Genomic DNA, 17,026 nt, shown 5'->3' with positions numbered 1-17,026 from the left:
AGCAGCTCAGCACCAGAGAGAGGAGAAGACAACCAGGGCTCCTCCTCGGTGCTGGCAGCTCTGCAGAGCAGCAGAGAGTTCAGATTTGATGCTGAGCCCCGGGGTTTGACAACTGCCCTGGTCATTTCCGTGTTTTTTCCTTTCCAGTGTCCTCACCAATCTGGTGAGCAGGCTGCTGAACTCAACTCTTCGGACTCTCGTACCTGCGCTGGTGAGTGCCTGGAAGTCCTTTGCTGCAGGAAGCTGCACTTTACCTGAAATGATTGCTCCTTCCACGTACACGTACATGCAGATATATTGTATATACGCTCACGCACACGCTCACACCCCATCAGTGAAGTCTCCAGACTTCCTTGATCTTTCTTACAGTCAGGATTTATTTGTTAGAACTGATTCCAATTCCATCATGCAATGTTACGGGATAATTTGTAACCAATTGCTTTCTGAAGCGCCTTCTGGCACCGAGACGGTGCGGTGAGCAGAAGTGACAGCCCCACTCAGGAAAAAGGGGCTTGTTAGAAAATCTTTTATCCTGTTAAATGGAATCGGTGCCATTTTGAGAAAAGGGCTGAACAATTTATATTGCTTTTTTTTCCATGGAGGAAATGATGCTCTAGGAGCTGCTCGTTCCATCTTGATTTAAAGTCTGTGAAAATCAGACAGTGTTAGGGAAACGCGTCGCTGCACCCACGATATTCTCACCACAGTTGTGGCGCTTGTTACCGTTGCAGCTCTGCCCGTTAGTGAACATTTGGGTCAGCATCACCAATATTAAGCTTCAGTTCCTCAACCGTAAGTTGATATCTCTTTTATATTAATTTTTAGAGTGACACTGGTGTTTTGCAGGAGAGCTGGGGCCGTGGCAGGAGTTGCTCTGCAGGGAGCAGGAGCAGCTCCACTCCACACAGTCCCATCTCACCTCCCGCTGCCGGGTGGTGGAAGACATCCAGCTCCTGCTGTTATCATCCCATTATCTCCTGTTATCATCCCAATCCTGCTGTTATCATCTCACTTCTGATATTTTAACTGGGATCAGACCCAAGCTGCTGCCAAGAGAGGCGTTTCTGCCAAGACCCCCCCAGTTTACAGCCCCAAAGAGCTGGGGGGTGTTCCCTCCCCAGTTCTGTTTGCACAGACGCAATTGCTGCTTCACTCCATGCAGTGTTGTCCCCATTGACCCAAACGTTTCCCTGGGCAGCTCCAGGAAAGCGGCTTTCACAGGAACTTGGAGCTCCAGGAGATTTGAGACCCCAGGAATGGGGAGGTTTCTCCTCCTCTGGCACTGGGGACATGGCTGGACAGGGACGTTGCTCTCCCAGGCTCTGCCGGGCGCTCTGGACAGGCCGAGCGCACGGATGGGACCCTGGACAAGCTCTGCCCAGTGCTGACACTTCTCCTTCTCCCCAGGTGTCCTCCCCTTTGGGATCCTGGGGAAAATCTACTCTGCTTTCTCCAACTTTCCGGTGACATCTGAGCATGCAGTGGAGCTGGATTTGCGGGTACAGCCGTGTCCCATCCCTGCTCCCCCTGCGCTTCCCACCCACCGCAGCCTCCACCATCACATGCTTCAACACCTCCTTGTTTTTTGCAGAATTCCCCATTCCCAAGTGCCTTCATCGACTGGCTCCTTCAGAGTACGTCTGGCCCCAGCACTGCGATGGGGATCCCCACTGGTGTCCGTGAGCTGTGGCAGTGGGGCTGCTGGGAGGGCATTGGCCAAGAGCAGGGATGCATCTCAGGGTGGTCCCACAAGGCGCTCTCACCCCACACAGCACAGCTGAGCTGTGGGTCAGTCGAGGTCCCTGGTCCTCAGAGACATCCCCTGGCTCCACACGGGTGGGTTTCCATGTGAGCAGCAATGGCTTCACCTGCTCAGCAGCACAGTCATGAGACAGAGCCTGTGTGCTCCTCCTCGTGCCCTGCACAGCCCTGCCAAACTCACATCACCTCGTGTAAAAAGATTTAATAATATTTACTTAGAAGGAATGAATAATGGTCCTCAGGATGCTGTGAGGATTAATTAATATTTGCAAAGGTGATTGGAAGAGCTTTCGGCTTCATATGCATGCGAAGGTGATATAGAGAGGAGGGAAGGAAGAGCTGGAAGCCGTCCCAGCTTCCCCAGAGCCGTATTCCTCAGGGCACTAAATCATCTCTGCCTGTAAGGCTGGGGGCTCTTGGGCCACCAGCACGTTGGGCATCACGGAGCCCGGGCCTGTGGGTGGGGGTTGTGGGGGCTCAGGAGGGCTGGGGCTGGAGTGCACTGACCGGGGTCCTTCTCCCCCAGCCACAGGCATCATTTCTGGGAGCAGCCCGTAGCCGTGGGGCCGGCAGCGCCGTGGGGTAAGGATGATTTGTTGGCTGGGGACCTGGCTTGTTGCTCTGCTGCTGGATGTGCTCCGAGCTCCTGTGGTGCCCAAAACCTCAGCTCTGACATCTCCCCCAGGTGTCCCTGTGGGCAATTCCCACCGCTTTGCCCTAAGGAGGAGGAGGAGGAGGGAAGGGAGGAAGATGACTCAATGCCCAGAGAATAGACATCAAAATGGAGAAACTCAACCAAGAAAATGCAACTACTTCTTCTACTTTCCATTTCAGCCTTACCAGACTTGTGTCTCTGTCCAGCCCAAGGTTACCTGTGATGACAGTTAGCTGCGTCAATGGTTAGCTGCTTCAGCGGTTAGTTGTGCCAATGGTTACCTGTGCCGATGGTTACCTGTGCCGATGGTTACCTGTGCCGATGGCGCTGCTGATAAGGCAGGAGCCCTGGGCCATGCCCGTGTGCCCTCCCGGCTCTCACAGCCATAAGCGGCTCATTATGGCCATCACTGAGCAAGGCACTGCCCCGACCCTCCAGTCCTTCCTCAATGACCTGGCCTGCAGCAGGTGAGGACCAGGACAGCCCGGCTGGTGACAGCCATCTGCTCCCCGTGCAGCTGCCCCATGGGAATTTAGTGAGTTTGCAGCAACTGCACCAAATTCCTGTGAAGGGAAGAAAGAAAAAGGACAAACGCTGACGGAATGTAAACACTTTGTCTTTGCTCTCCGTCTGCTGATTAGTTGGCCATTTCAAAAGGAAATTTTGCTGTTTCCAGTGATTTCATACTGTCAAAAGAAGGCAAACAAAGCCTACAATCTCATCCAAACTTGTACTGAGCTGATTTGTTCCCAAACTGTTATGCTTTGAACTGATCAGAGTAAATCCTACCCTGTCTTGTAATCTCCAAGTGGATTTGGATGTGCTGCACCGTGGGCGAGGCGGATTCACATCCCTTCTGTTACTCCTTACAATAAAAAGGATTTTTCTTCATCTGCATTCAGCACGTGATTTGGTTCCTTTCCAAACTGCTGAAGGATTTTTGCATTTGCAAAGGTTTTGTTATTTATCTCACCTATCAGTTGCAGGGATAACTCACACGCAAAGAATATTTAGTAGATAATTGTGCTGGAGAGGTGGGGAACCACGAGGAGCTGCAGCCGAGTGAGCCCAGCCCAGCCCCGCCGGACCCCGCGCCTCCCTCGCAATTTGAAGCATCCACAGCAATGTGGTCAGTGTGAGAAATGAATATTCCCCTCATTTGTATTTATGCAGATTTATTCTGCCCTTGCCCCTCAGCTGCTGGTTCTGTTATTCTCTGTTCCCGCTCCCCGCTTGTTGCCAGCGAGCTGGGAGCTGTTTGACATGAACAAACGTGTCCCTGGTGCCCCCTGGGGCAGCCCCCACGCTGGGGCCGGGACCCCCGGCCCCCCAGGCTGAGCGGGTGGCGATGCAGCAGCGGCTCTGGGAGGAAAGGCTCAACTGGAGGAGTGAAGAGCTCCTGTGCAGCTGAGCCAAAACCCAGGTATTTCAGCTCAAGTTCCCCATAGAATTATTTGATTTGTGAGCAAAAGCTTTCAGGTTGTTTTTTTTTTCATGAAAGAACAAAATTTTCTTTGGGGAAAGACCGTTTTCCTGCAGCCTAACGTACAGCTCCTGCGCGCCCTGGCTGAGCGTTCAGGAGTTTAAATGTTTCTCTGAACACCTTGGAGTTTCCTGCTGCCCTTTTCCCAAGCTGATGGGGTGGCTGGATTCACAAAACAGGGTTTTGATAATGAAATCATGGGAAGAATCTTTTTTTTTTAAATGTCAGCGTTTCCATTTTTTTAAAGGGAAACTGTTTTTTTAAATGCCTACTGGTCTGCTCTGATTGCTTCAAAGAAAACCTCCAACTATTCTATTTTAGACTTCCTGTAATTAAATAAGAAAGAAGAAAGGGGTTAAAAGATGAGGCTAAATAACCCAAAGAGAATGGAGCATCTTGCTCGGGCTCAAAAACCCTGCATCAGCTTGCCCGAAGGTGAATCCTGTTTGGGTTTCTGTGCTTCAGCCATTACCCTTGGCATCCTCCTGGCTGCAGAAGGGGGAGGAGGATGATTCTGTCTGGCTCTTCACTCCCACAGCAGTGTGCTGAATATTAATCAGCAGAAACCCAGCACTCTAGGCGCTGCTGCAAATGACCCGTCCTGCGGTTGGGCACAGTTTGCTGAGTGATTTTTGCAGGCGAGGCGGCAGCAGGGGCTGGGGAAGCTCGTCCTCCTCGGTGACCTGACTGTGCAGAGGCCCGGCGAGCAGGAGCATCCCTGAAACACCCTGACAGCTCCCTTAGAAATGTCACTGTATGTTGGGTTGTTGTAGTACCAGAGTTTCCTTTCAAGAACTCGGGCAGTTTCCTCCTCCTCGTTAACATGAGAGGTGCACGTGGAGAAATGAGGTTCTTTCTTGTCAGGATCCGGCCCTGCTTCCCACCCTGGCCCTGCCTTGTCCCATGCGAGCGACTCCTGGAAATGCAGCCCAGGGGATGCATTTTCCTGCTCTTAAGGAGATTTTGGTGTCTTCAACACCGATGGGCTTTGCTTTTGACACCACTGAAGGTAGAATGGGAAAATCCCTCCAGGCACAGTCCCTGTGCTCCCAGTGCTGGCGGGGAAGGCAGCTCTGACCCAGCAGGAACGGGGACCCTGGTCCCAAACCTCCTGGGAATAATGTGAAATCATTCCCTTTCACTGCTAATTTCCTAGGGGAAGGTTCTAGAAGAACTAGAGGATATTCTATAGCTCTAGAAGAATTAGAGGAAGCTCTGATAGGGAGGAGAACCTGCCAGGCGCCATCCCCTGCAGCTGGCACACAACAACGCACCCCCTGTGTTTATTCAGGGCTCGGCTCCCAGATCAAGGGCTGCTGCTGCCAGGGAAGAGGGCATCGGCTTGGGCCATGCTCTGATTGTCCCTCTGCGGGTCAGCAGCTGACATTGGCTCAGCCGAATCACCATGTGCAGCGATGTGTTCCCACCACACTTCTGTCTTCTCCCCAGTGGAAAACAAATTCCCAACTTTCCCCATTGGATTTGCAGTGCAGAAGAGAAGCTGCGGTATCTCCCGCACAGGGAACGCTGCAAAAGCTCTTTCCTTTGCGGGACGCCCTGTCGCTGCCATCCCTGGGGCACGACCCTGACCAGATTTCTGAGTGGGAAGGAGGATCTGTACGGGAAACCTGAGCCCTGGGGTATTGCCCAAGGGCTGGAGCTGCTGCCCAGGCAGGGGATCAGGCACCTGGGCAGCCTCTCCTGCGGGAGGGGACACAAAAGTCACTCTCTCTTTTTCCCCAAGAGAGTCCACTGCAGCTGTCCAAACGGATTGCACCACCTTCGCCTCACAGGAGGCATTTTAATGACTCTATTGACTCATGCTCTTGAGAGCACCCAGCGTGGCAGAGCTCAGCGGGCGATGAGAGGGATGCAGAGAGATGGAGCGAGGGAGTGCGTGGCCATCCCCACCAGCCCTGTCACCCTCCCTGCACACACTCTGCATGCCTGTCTGACTGTCTTCACATCCCTGATCCATGCCTGACTATTAAATAACTCAGCCAGCAGAGGAAAAATATGCTTGAAAAAATATCTGGAAGATATAGAGCCACTAATGAAAATCATCAGAAAATAGATATCAAGTAATGACACCACGATGAGAGTTTATTAATAGGAAAGTCTAAAGATAAAACTAATTTAAACCTGATGAGACAGGGCATCTCATCTTCAGGAGAACGAGAAGTCAATAGTTAGCTGTCAGTAAAGGAAATAAATTGCTCACAAGGGAGGAGGAAAAGCTGCAGGACTCCCAAGCCCCAGAGAGCAGCAGTTACTGTGACAGACTTGTACGATACACACAGAATTCACAAACCCCTGAAAAACCAGAGCTGCCATGCTCCATCAGCATCTCTGTCGCTGACATCCTGTTCACAGCCCAGAATTGCCCCGTTGCTCCAGGGAGGGGCTGGAGACAGACAGAAGCACCAGCCCTGATGGGCTGCAGAGCTGCTTGGGGCTGGACGGGAGGGGAAGACAACAGTGGGGGGACCCCAATGTGGGGGACATGGGCTGGGTCCCACGTGGCAGAGTTCACTATCTGCAGCAGAGGAGCTTTAGGAGCAGGTGTAACCTTCTGCTGGAACTTGACCACAGCCAGTTCCAAAAAGGAGTGAACTAAAAACATAAGTAACTGCATAAATGGAAGATATTTTTAAAGTTCTTTCTGTTGCATTAAATCCCTCAGAGCTTCATGCAGAGAGCTAGCTTCAGCAATGGTGATGACAAGCCCCAGAGGAAACCCCCATGGACCCCAGCAGCACTGACCGAGGGAGGAGGAGGAGGAGGAGGAGGTGGAGGAAGAGGCCTGGGGGAAAATGGCCAACAAGTCTGTGAAGCCTGTCTGCCAAAGTGAAAACCCATGAGAAAAGGGAAGGAAAGTGTTTTCCCCTGGCAGGCTGATGGGCACAGCGCCCAGAGGCAACACAGCATCACCTGCCACAGCTTCAGCAGCGCAGGTCCTCACTGACCTAAAGCAAACTGTGCTTACAAGCTGCCATCAGGGACAAACGTCAATCTTTTCCCCTCCAACTTCATTGATATTCAGACGGAAAACAGATTGCGGAGCACTGGGGATCTGGGGAAGACGTGACACACCACAGCCAGTTCTGGCACTGGGAACAAGCCCAACTGCACTGGCCTGGCAGCTGGGAGAACGCTGGGGAAGGGAGCGAGGCTGGGCAGGGCAGCACCGCAGCGATGGGCGGCTGCTTTGAGATTGTCCTTAGGCCAACAAAGGGCAGCAATGAGGAGATGAACATCAGCTCCAAGCACCCACTGCTCTGTGTCTCCTCTCCATAAGCACAGCTGGGACCTGAGGACAGACAGGTTTGCTCTTTAGGGCTGTGTGTGGGCACCCGGACAACAAACAGCTCCTGTTCTCTCTGACATGGACCTTTCTCCCACATGGAGCTATTTGTGTGTCCGTGGTGACATCCAGCCTCACTCCACACACAGTGAAGTGTGCAGGGTGCATGTTATGAAATCCCAGTGTCAGGAGATGCCTCGGGGATGGCTCATGCTTGAAAGTAAATGTCATCCCTGTACTTGAGGTCTGTGCTCGGAAACCTGAGCTGCCAAATGCCTTGTTAAGTGTTTGCCCACGGGTGTAACTGGGGCACAACTAGTCAGACAGAAAAAAAAAGGTTTGTCTGTTCTCAGTAGGGACCCTGGGACAATCCCCTGGGAAGGAGAAGCTGCTGGAGAGGCTGGGCAGGGCTCACTGCCAAAGGCTGAGCCATCAGGATGGAACCACAGCCCAGCACGTCCTGCACAGCTCAGCCTGGGCAGCACAGGAGACTGGACATCACACAAATCCTGGTGCTTCCCAACCCTGGGACAGGCTGGAGGGACCAACACATCTCCTCACTCACACGAGGGGCTGTGGGACAGGGCAGAGCACTGGGGCTGCTGTTACTGGTGGTGATTCACTGGATAACACTAAGATCTACCTGACACTTGCCTACAAGCCCAGCCCCAGCCTGTTGTGAACAGGAGGGAGTTGGGGTCAGAAAGGGGTGAAGGAGAATGTTTCCAGAGCTGCTTTGTTCTGGCAGCAGAGGCTGCGCTCAGAACAAGACTTGACTCTAATCAGAAACAAGATTAAAACAAATTGAGTGGCTGAAGTCACAGGGCAGGGGCTGCAGAGCTCAGCAGTACCGTCCTGCACTCGGGCTCACTGTCACTGCAGCCACTGGCCTGGCACGAGGGACAGCACAGACCTGTTCTCAGCAGCACTTTCAGGGAAGAAATTCTTCCTCATATCCAATCTAAAAGGTACAGGTATAAACCAGAGTGGGACAGTTAAAATCCTGTGGCTTTTGGAACTCTCATCCCAGTTCAGAGTGGGAAGAGAAACGCACCAGAACGAGCACGAGGCAGAAGTTCATCTTTCCCAACAGCCAAACTCAGGGACCAAGTCTTGGGACAAGTGATACAGAAACCGTATCCCACCTCTAACCCCTGAGAAAAAACCATTCCCGCTTTCAGGCAGCGCCAAACCACTCACCCAGCCTGCAAGGTCACTGTCAGCGCTTCCTCACGGACACTTCGCTGCCTTCAGACCTCGGCCTCCATTCCTGATGCCTATAAAAACTAAGGAGGCGAGGCAAATGGCAAGTGCTACGGCTCCTTGGGGAGTCTGTGCAGCCAGCATTATCACCTTCCCATCAAAATGGAAAACCCAGCTCTCCTCCTCATTAGTCTCTTGCACTTAAAATAATGATTGTAAAACGACCACAGCTGGCCTCAAAGCTGGAGCGGGGAGGGCACACTGGGGCTGCCTGTCTCACTTGGAACAGGTGCTTGTGGGGACAAGGTCAAAATGAGCAGTGAAAGGTGGGTGTCAGCCCTTTCCAGGGGCTGCTGGCTTGGGCTGTGGCTTCAAGATGCATATGGAAAATATGGGAAAAATAATGCTGAAAGAAATGCGGTGGGGCAGTTAAAACCGGGCTGCTAAAACAGGGCCACTTACCTGGTTGTTCTAATTAGCAAGCACATCTTGTCACCTTTGAGGGATGATGCTTATACATCCTGCTCTTTCCTTTGGTACCTCAAACCAAACAGCTGCTCCCTGCCTCTTCCTTAAAAACCCACTGGTGCAAGGCTTGCACTCCCCAGGCAGCACAGCTTCGTGAATTTGGGCCCCAAGACACTTTCCCATCTGGAGGCAGGAGAGCAGAACGGCACCATATATCTATTAGCACCTCAGAACCCACACGGACTAGTGCTGACTGTGCAGATTCACTTCTGTAAGAGAACCAGCTCTGAGACAATAAGCAAAACGTTTTTGTTTCCTAAACTGAGGTCGAATGAATATTCAGTGAACCACGCTGTTTTCAAAGAGATTCAATTATATCCCACAAAGAGCTGAGGAGAGAAGACTTTCTAGCAAAACCCTTTCATGCTTATTTAAAAATTCTGCAAATTCACATAGTGACTGCTCTAATAAGAGCTGATCAGCTGCTCCTTCAAAATTTGTCACTGCATAAAGCCTTTTACAATGACTTCTTTTAATAACATGATTATCTGTATTAAAAGGGATGATTCTTTCTCAGATCTCTCAAGAGAGAGTTTACTTACAAGTGAAAGTTACAGGTATTTGTTTCAATTTAGCAGACCAGGCTGGAATATGACACAGTGTGGCCAAGCTTAGCTGCAGGCTGATAAAAACAAGGAACTTTAAGATGCACTTACAGTTACTGGCCATTTAAATTGGTGCAACCATTTCTCTCCTCTAGGGAGCAAAGGGAAGGACATCCACAGACACCAGGACTACAAAGCTGCTTCTGAAGTTTTAACAGGTTGGAGATCACCCTGGGCTGGCAGCCAGCCCCTGACCACACATCCCCTTAGGCCTGGACAGGGAAATCCTCCCTCTCCAACCTGGATCCAGACAACCCAGTGCAGGGGCTGCATTCCCTCACCCTCGGGTACCACGGGTTAAGCATCACTCAGGCCCATTAACATCACTTTCTATTCCACAGCTCGGTGCCATGTTCCATCACACAGCACGGTGCAGGTTCTCACTCACCCTTTCCAAGCATTTTGCAAATAGGGAAGTTACCAATATTTGGAAAGAATTCATCACAATCTTCTCCTGTTCTCAGAGGTCTTCATTCCCTTCAGCAGTACCCCTGCCATTCTCCAGCAGGTACTGGAGCTGTATTTACTAGTCACTACCAGTTTTTGCAGCTCCTAAATTCAACTGAGCTAGAAGGAATGACCTGCTCTGCAGACATCAGTTTCTCAGGCTGGGCTGCATTAGAGGATGTGATATAGGACAGAGGACAGACCTGGGGCACTGCAAGGGTGGGTCAAGCCTGAGAGTGAGTGAAAATACAAGATCATATGGTACTTGGGTTTGTCAAGTCCATACACAGCTTCCATCCCTTTTGCCTACAAACTTGCACAGATCTGTGGGGGGTAGGTTGTTGTCAAAACAGATATTCACATAATTTTAAAAAATTATTATTATTTAATGTATTTTTTAAATATACATATATCTCCCTGTTTCTACCCCACCCTCCACCTGACCAAACTTCCTTGTTTCTTCCTGGAGAAAATGTGCTGCTTCTGTCCACTGGCAGCAGGGACACCTCAATGACAAGCCGCAGAGCGGGAGAGCGTGGTACGACAGAGCAGAACTCCCTTCAAGGTCTGAGAGCTGGCAGAGGTTACCTGAAAGAAACAGCACAACAGTCCTCAGTAACAGGAAGGCTGAGGAGGATCAGTTCTAATTTTAGGCTCTCCTGGCAGCAGCTGCTTTAGAGAACAGCAGCGTGCAAGAAAAAGAGCCCAAGGAAATAAGTATTGTAGATGGGTCACCTTCACCATCACATAGTCCCCGGGCTGGGCTCGGACCGCAGCCTGGCAGCCCACAGCATCCTCTGTCTCGGCATCAGGGAAGATCACCTTGATGTTGCCGTCGTTCCTCCCACACAACTCCGAGGCAGAGCGCTTGCTGGGCTGAAAGGAGGACAGGGAATGTTACCTGCATGGCAACAGCTCCGATCCACTGATGGGCTTTGCTACCTCAGGAATTAATAGAGCGCTATTGCCGGTATGCAAATCCACATTCCACGCTGTTACACATGCCACCTAACAAAGTCCCACAGCCAGCACTGCTGTGTTCACACCCACACACCAAAGTGTCACAGCCTGCACTAATGCAGTGCTTGGGTAGAGACACAGCTCTAACCTGTCCTATCCCCCTGTGCTCAGCCCAGTGCTCTGCAAAAATCAGGCTGTCTACTTAAGTGTGAAGACACAGTCTTGGTGTCCTAGGACTGCACAGGGAAAGTGAGAAGGGAAGGCAGGAGTGATGATTGCTGTGTACAGCCCATGAGCCTCTCGGCCAGCGAGAGGGGAGAAGGACAATGCTGTTCCAGGCACACTCACCCCCTCCACCAGCACCAGCTGAGACTGGCCCACCATCGCGTCATTCGCCCGTGCAGCCTCCTCTCGAAAGACAGCGATGAGCTCCTCCAGCCGCCTCTGTTTGATGTCTGCAGGCACATCGTCCTGCAGCCGGTGATAAGCCCGGGTTTTCTGTAAACAGACAAAGCAAATGTGGCTCCTCAACCACCAGACTGAGATCAGAACCTTGTCTGACCCCAGCCAGCTTGGCTGCCCTTCAAGCAACATCTTTCCACACATTACAGTTTGTATTTACAATCTCAAGGAACATTTTCAGCACCAGCAACATCCCCAAGTTCCTCACATTCTTCCTGCACCACCTTTTTGGTAGAATCACAGAATCTAAGAACAGTAGGGGTTGGAAGGTTTGATGTCAGGCCCTGAGTATCAGTGGCTGTGTGAAGCAGAAGCTTCTGCAGCTCCCATGTGAGATGTGTCTGTTGTCGGTCTGTCCACAGTGACAGGCAATGGATTCTACTACTTCCAGCCCCATGTGCTGAGAGGTGATCCATACTCCTTTGCTTCTTTATGTTTCCCAACCTCCTGTCCTCTTCCCTGTCAGAAGAGGAAGCATTACACTACGGGAAGCATTCTAATGCAGACTTGTCAGCTACCCACTTCTCATGGAAATACCTTCTGAAAAATCAGAGTCTCTGTACATCAGCACAACTTCTCATCAGCAAAGAAAAATGTACCTGCAGCCAGGTCTCCACAGACACGGCTGCTTCACTGCAATCACTGTGGAGCATCTGCAGAACCAAGTCACCCAATCACTGATCAACCCTGACACTCACACAGGGGAGCTGAACCCTTTCAGGCACAAAGGTGGCCCTTGCAGAACCACACACCTTAGAAGCGCGGCATGCAAGTAAAAAAATCTACCGATATACCATGTCTTCAGGTATTATTTTCAACAACCTTTTTTTTTTTTTGTGTGTGTCTTATTGTGAGAAATAGCACTCAGGAATCAGGTGAGATACCCAGAGATAAAATCTTCTCCACCAGGTCCTGCACTCACCTGTCTCATGCTGTAGGCAAACAGGAATCCTACGTTGTAGCGGACTTCCCGCAGCAAGGACACAGTCTGCTGGTGATCTTCCTCTGTCTCTCCACAGAAGCCAGCAATGAAATCACTGCTTAAGCTCACCCCTGTAACAGAGACACAACTTTACTCTTCCCTCAAGGAAGAGAGGCACACTCCACTCAAGAACGCCCAGTAAGACACAGCTGTGCTGAGCTCAGACCAAGCTCAAGGGAGCCCCTACCTGGAATGGACTCACGCACGTGGTGTACAAGCTCTAAATATGCTTCTCTTGTGTATCTGCAATGAACAAGACATGGATTTGTTGATCAGAAAACCATAACATCCATGAGGAGAAACCAGCACCCTAAATCAGAGGGCAGGACACAGGACTGGCCGGGGCGATCACTCACCCTCGTCGCATGGCCTCCAGGACTTGGGTGCTTCCACTCTGGGCTGGGAGGTGAAGCTGTTTGCAGATGTTGTGTCGCTCCTGGATAAGCTGCAGGACCTGTGATGGGCAATCAGGTGACAATGTCATAGACAGCTCAACTCTACCAGGATGCCAAGGGGAAGAGTATTCCCCAGGTAAAAGCCAGCAAATTGCAAACCTTCCGGCTTTACAAACATTTCCCCTCCCAGGAGCTGCTGTTCCCATTCTGGGATTCTGCATTCCCTTTGGGAAGGAAGCACAGCCCAGGTCTAGCAGTTCAGAGCTGCCTGCCTGCCTGCAAGCAGAGGTCCAGGTGTTTATTTTACACTTGCCTCATCAGGAAAATCCTTGGGGTGTGGAGAGGTGAAACGGATCCTCATTTCTGGATCAATTCTAGAAACCTGGTCTAGAAGATGTGCAAAGCGCAAGCCTCCTGGTTTGGCTTTGTAGACTGTGCTAAAGCCACGACTGAGGCCTGGGGCAGCAGCTGACTGAAACTGCACCTCAGACGTGTCTCGAAAGCTGTTGACGTTCTGACCCAAAAGGGTCACTTCTTTCACTCCCTACAAAAATAAAGAGAGAGGAAAAAATATAACCTGGTGAGGACTGCTAAGCTGCAAAGGCAGCCACGGTTTTACTTCAGAAAGGAGTCCCCAGGGGAAATCCTCTCTTCCCTCTCTGTCTCAAGGGGAATCAAGAAGCAACTGGTGGAACCCCATGGTAACCTCATCTCCACAGCTAAAGGCGCTGTCACCGGTCAAAGGCAACGCTGAAAATGCTTTCACCAAGAAGCATCCTTCCCCCCAGGTTTGGGGCAGGTGGGAAGGAGGTTTGGCCTCACCTGATCCGAGAGCATCCTCACTTCCTGCAGGATGGACGCAATGGGGCGGCTCCTTTCTCGGCCCCGGGTGAAGGGCACGATGCAATAGCTACACATGTTGTCACAGCCCCGCATGATAGATCTGCCGAGAGGCAACGTACAGGTTGAGCTAAGATCGCTCCGGAAGAATCATCCACGTTGCATCCTGCCCTGCTTTGACCTGGCCCAGCTCTGTTGCCTTCAGCAAACTCCCTTGGCCCGCAGCACACACAGCACCACCTCTGAACACAGCTCTGCAGCTTCCCCTGACACACCGTTCCAGTCAGAGCTGACTTCTGCCTGCCCCTAGCCAACACCTCCTCATTTTCCATGCACACTTCCAAGAAACTTGGAAAGGAACTCATGAGACATAGATTTGCACTGCAATCCAGCAGTGATGAAAGATCCTTCTGCATCCTGTCTCTGCAGAGGGTGACTCTGTACTCTATGGCCACACTGAGCAGAGTCTGGTTTTGTGTTTGGGAATCTTATTATCAAAACTGGACAAAGGGAAACAAAAAAAGCAGATACAATGCCTGGAGGATTAGAAGAATTAAATAGGAGAAGCTGGGGCAGGACACAGCAGCAGGCAGGGGATGAGAGAGGCACAGACTTTAGAAAGGTAGAAACATCAGTGGGACAGAAATCACTCGGTGCAGCACCAGGCTTAAACAGTCAACATTCTCAAAGGAGAGTGAGAGAAGCCCACAAACAGCCAAAGCACGGGGCAGTCTCCAGGGCTCAGTCAGACAGCGAAGCAGCAGCAAACACACACTCTGGTAGACTCGTGCCTCTGGGCTGCCAGGAGCGAGTGTGACCAGGCATTGCATCTCTTGGGTAGCTGCTGTCACCCACGTGTCTGTTCTGCACAGCAGCATTTCCAAACCAGCACCACAGAAACACGCAGAGGAAAATAAGGTACTTACACAAACGCTGTTGTGCCACCTGCGCTCGTCTGGACAGGCAGAACATCTGCATAAGTCTCATCTAGAGACAGCAGGACATTAGCAGCTTGCTGGCCAGACTCTGCCACGGCCAGCAGCCGGGGAAGGTCACGATAGGCATCAGGGCCCGCCACAATATCGACCAGCTTCTCCCTGTGCAGAATCTCCTCCTTCAGCCTCTCAGCCATGCATCCTGCCACCAAAGGAGAAGGGTCCTTGTGAGGAAATGCCCACCCTCCGTGACACCTCCACGCCCCTTCACTAGCTGCTTTCACCCTGCAGAAAGGTTTGATGCTGCCAGAGGGGAAGAAGAAACGCAGCAGGATGGGATGTGGCACAACAGCCCGTGCCACCCGCCGCTGCGCATCCCGCCAGGTACCTAGAATCCCGATGCGGAGAGGTGAGCGAGCCTGCTGCCGCCGGGCTTTCAGCGCCTTGAGGTGCCGCAGGCGATTCCAGATAGCCTGCTCTGCCTTCTCCCTGGGGAGCCAGGAAAACAGAGGTTATTCCAATTGTTCCACTTTAACAATCCTCCACATGAAACAGCCCAAGTGCTTTAACAGAATTCAGCTAAAGACAGGGAATCATCCACCTGACAGATCTGATGGCACATGAAAGTGACATTTGTGCTGTCTGGATTATGTCTTGACTCCATCTTATCTACTATTGCTTCCCTCTCTTGGGAGCCTCTACACTGCAGAAACAACTCAGGAATGAAGCTCTTGTGGAGAAAAAAAATCTGCCTTAGCCAGCCAATATGAGCTACCTTGCAAGTGACAATGAGCACTTGACATCTGCATTCATAAAAACAAGCAAAGGTCTTAATATATTTACATCCCAAATTGCCCCTAAACGTATTTCCCAAATTTCTGAAGTACAGACCCTATACTAGAGACAGTCACTTCAAGACAGATTAAAAAAAATAAAATTAAAACACATGTGATCTGTGCAGGTCTCTAACTGCCCGTGGCACCTGCACAGAATTTGTACTGCCAAAGAGCTTCTCACTATATAGAAAACCAATTCACAGCACAACTGACGTTACACATCGTAGCATCAGCTGGCTTTTCCCTCAACTCAACAGGCAGTTTCACATCCACATGCTCTTTTTGTCACACAACACATCTATCACCTTGGTTTTCAAATGGTAATTCCTTAAAAATCATCCAAAACCAGCAGCGACAAAAGTCTCTTTACCTCACGGAACAGGTGACAAGGAGAATCACATCTGCCTACATTGAAAACAACAAAAAGGAAGAACTTGTAAAAGCCAAATGGGAAGTCCTCATGCCCTGCACAGGTAACCTGGTGAGGGAGACTATAAAACTCACTTAACCTAGTGAAAAGATCTGCCCACGCATGTGGTGGGTTTCAACAAAGGTGTGAGAAACTAACAGCAGACAAGCAGAGTCTTCCATTAAACGGCAGAAGTAAACTCAAAGATGAGTCAGGAGTACCCCACTGTGTCTGACTGCTCTCCAACTGAGAGGGAGCTCAGCAGCTTAAAATAAAAAAAAACCACCCCACAGCTTTCTGGCACAGTTATGAAATCGTTTCCTTTACTCCACTGAACTTAAGACTGCAAAAAACCACAACCTCCCGCAGGACTGCGCTCCAGGCAAAGCCTGGCACTGACACCCGCGCCGCCGGAGAGCTGCCAAGGGGCCTTACCTCATCCAGCTCCTTGGTCCTGGCGTAGCCATTCTCCTGCAGGATGGCCCAGGCGATCTCGGTGTCATTGACGTTCATCTGGCAGCCGTACGTCTCCAGGTACACTGCAACAAAGGTGGGGTGACACAGGAGCCTGCCTCAGCACCCTCATTTACAACCTGTTTCCATGACCTCTTCCATAGGAAGGAACCTCCAGTCCCACCACTGGAGAGACTCGAGGAAGCAGCACAAAAACCGCCTCCACTTCAGCCCCCACAGGTGTGATAGTTTCACTTACTTAACTTTTAACAAACACAACACAGCTGCTCACACCCCCCCAGGGAACAGGGGAGAGAACTGGAGGGGTAAAGGTGAGGAGACTTGTAAACTCAGATAAGAACAATTTAATAATTAGAGTAAAATAAAATTAAAATAGTAATGATAATAACAATATATATGTATACAAATAAGTGATGCACACTACAATTGCTCACCACTCACCGACAGCGATCCCAGAGGAACAAAAAGAAACCCCAAACCTGCAATCCCAGACAGCGAGCCCAAGCAGTGCCTGAGAAAGTCCCCCCACTTTCCACTCAACCCTTGTTAATATACTGAACATGACATGATATGATATGGAATATCCACGTCAGTTCTGGGTTTACTACTACACTTCCCAACCAGCCAGTCCTTTGCACTTGCAGACCAGCAAAACACAGAGTCCTTGGGCTTCCAGCAGCAACTGAAAACATCAGTACATTACCAACATTCTTCTCATACCAAATCCCACACTGAAACCAAAACACA

General features: G+C 50.8%; 1 protein-coding gene across 1 annotated transcript; it reads right to left on the bottom strand.

Annotated features, from left to right (window-relative positions):
• Positions 1-10,493: 10,493 nt before the first annotated feature.
• CDK5RAP1 (CDK5RAP1 mitochondrial tRNA methylthiotransferase) lies at positions 10,494-16,348 on the bottom strand. The gene is made up of 12 exons (XM_010176333.2): positions 16,241-16,348; positions 15,767-15,801; positions 14,949-15,049; positions 14,552-14,762; positions 13,608-13,728; positions 13,099-13,329; positions 12,747-12,844; positions 12,578-12,633; positions 12,331-12,461; positions 11,295-11,444; positions 10,722-10,862; positions 10,494-10,574 (listed from the first exon to the last, which is right to left on the bottom strand). Exons 1-12 carry the CDS (start codon positions 16,316-16,318, stop codon positions 10,494-10,496), a joined length of 1,434 nt encoding a protein of 477 aa, XP_010174635.1. The 5' UTR covers positions 16,319-16,348.
• Between the last annotated feature and the right edge of the window lie 678 nt (positions 16,349-17,026).

Source organism: Antrostomus carolinensis, unplaced genomic scaffold, assembly GCF_000700745.2.
Source record: "Antrostomus carolinensis isolate BGI_N321 unplaced genomic scaffold, ASM70074v2 scaffold22159, whole genome shotgun sequence".
Lineage (NCBI taxonomy): Eukaryota > Metazoa > Chordata > Aves > Caprimulgiformes > Caprimulgidae > Antrostomus > Antrostomus carolinensis.
This window is presented reverse-complemented; position numbering and strand designations above follow the sequence as displayed.

Coding starts and splice junctions, on each gene's coding strand:
- CDK5RAP1 (XM_010176333.2), bottom strand. CDS start 16,318: ATGAACGTCAATGACACCGAGATCGCCTGGGCCATCCTGCAGGAGAAT. Junction 12,845..13,098: donor CCAAGGATTTTCCTGATGAG/GCAAGTGTAAAA, acceptor TGCCCATCACAG/GTCCTGCAGCTTATCCAGGA. Junction 10,575..10,721: donor GGGACTATGTGATGGTGAAG/GTGACCCATCTA, acceptor TGTTTCTTTCAG/GTAACCTCTGCCAGCTCTCA.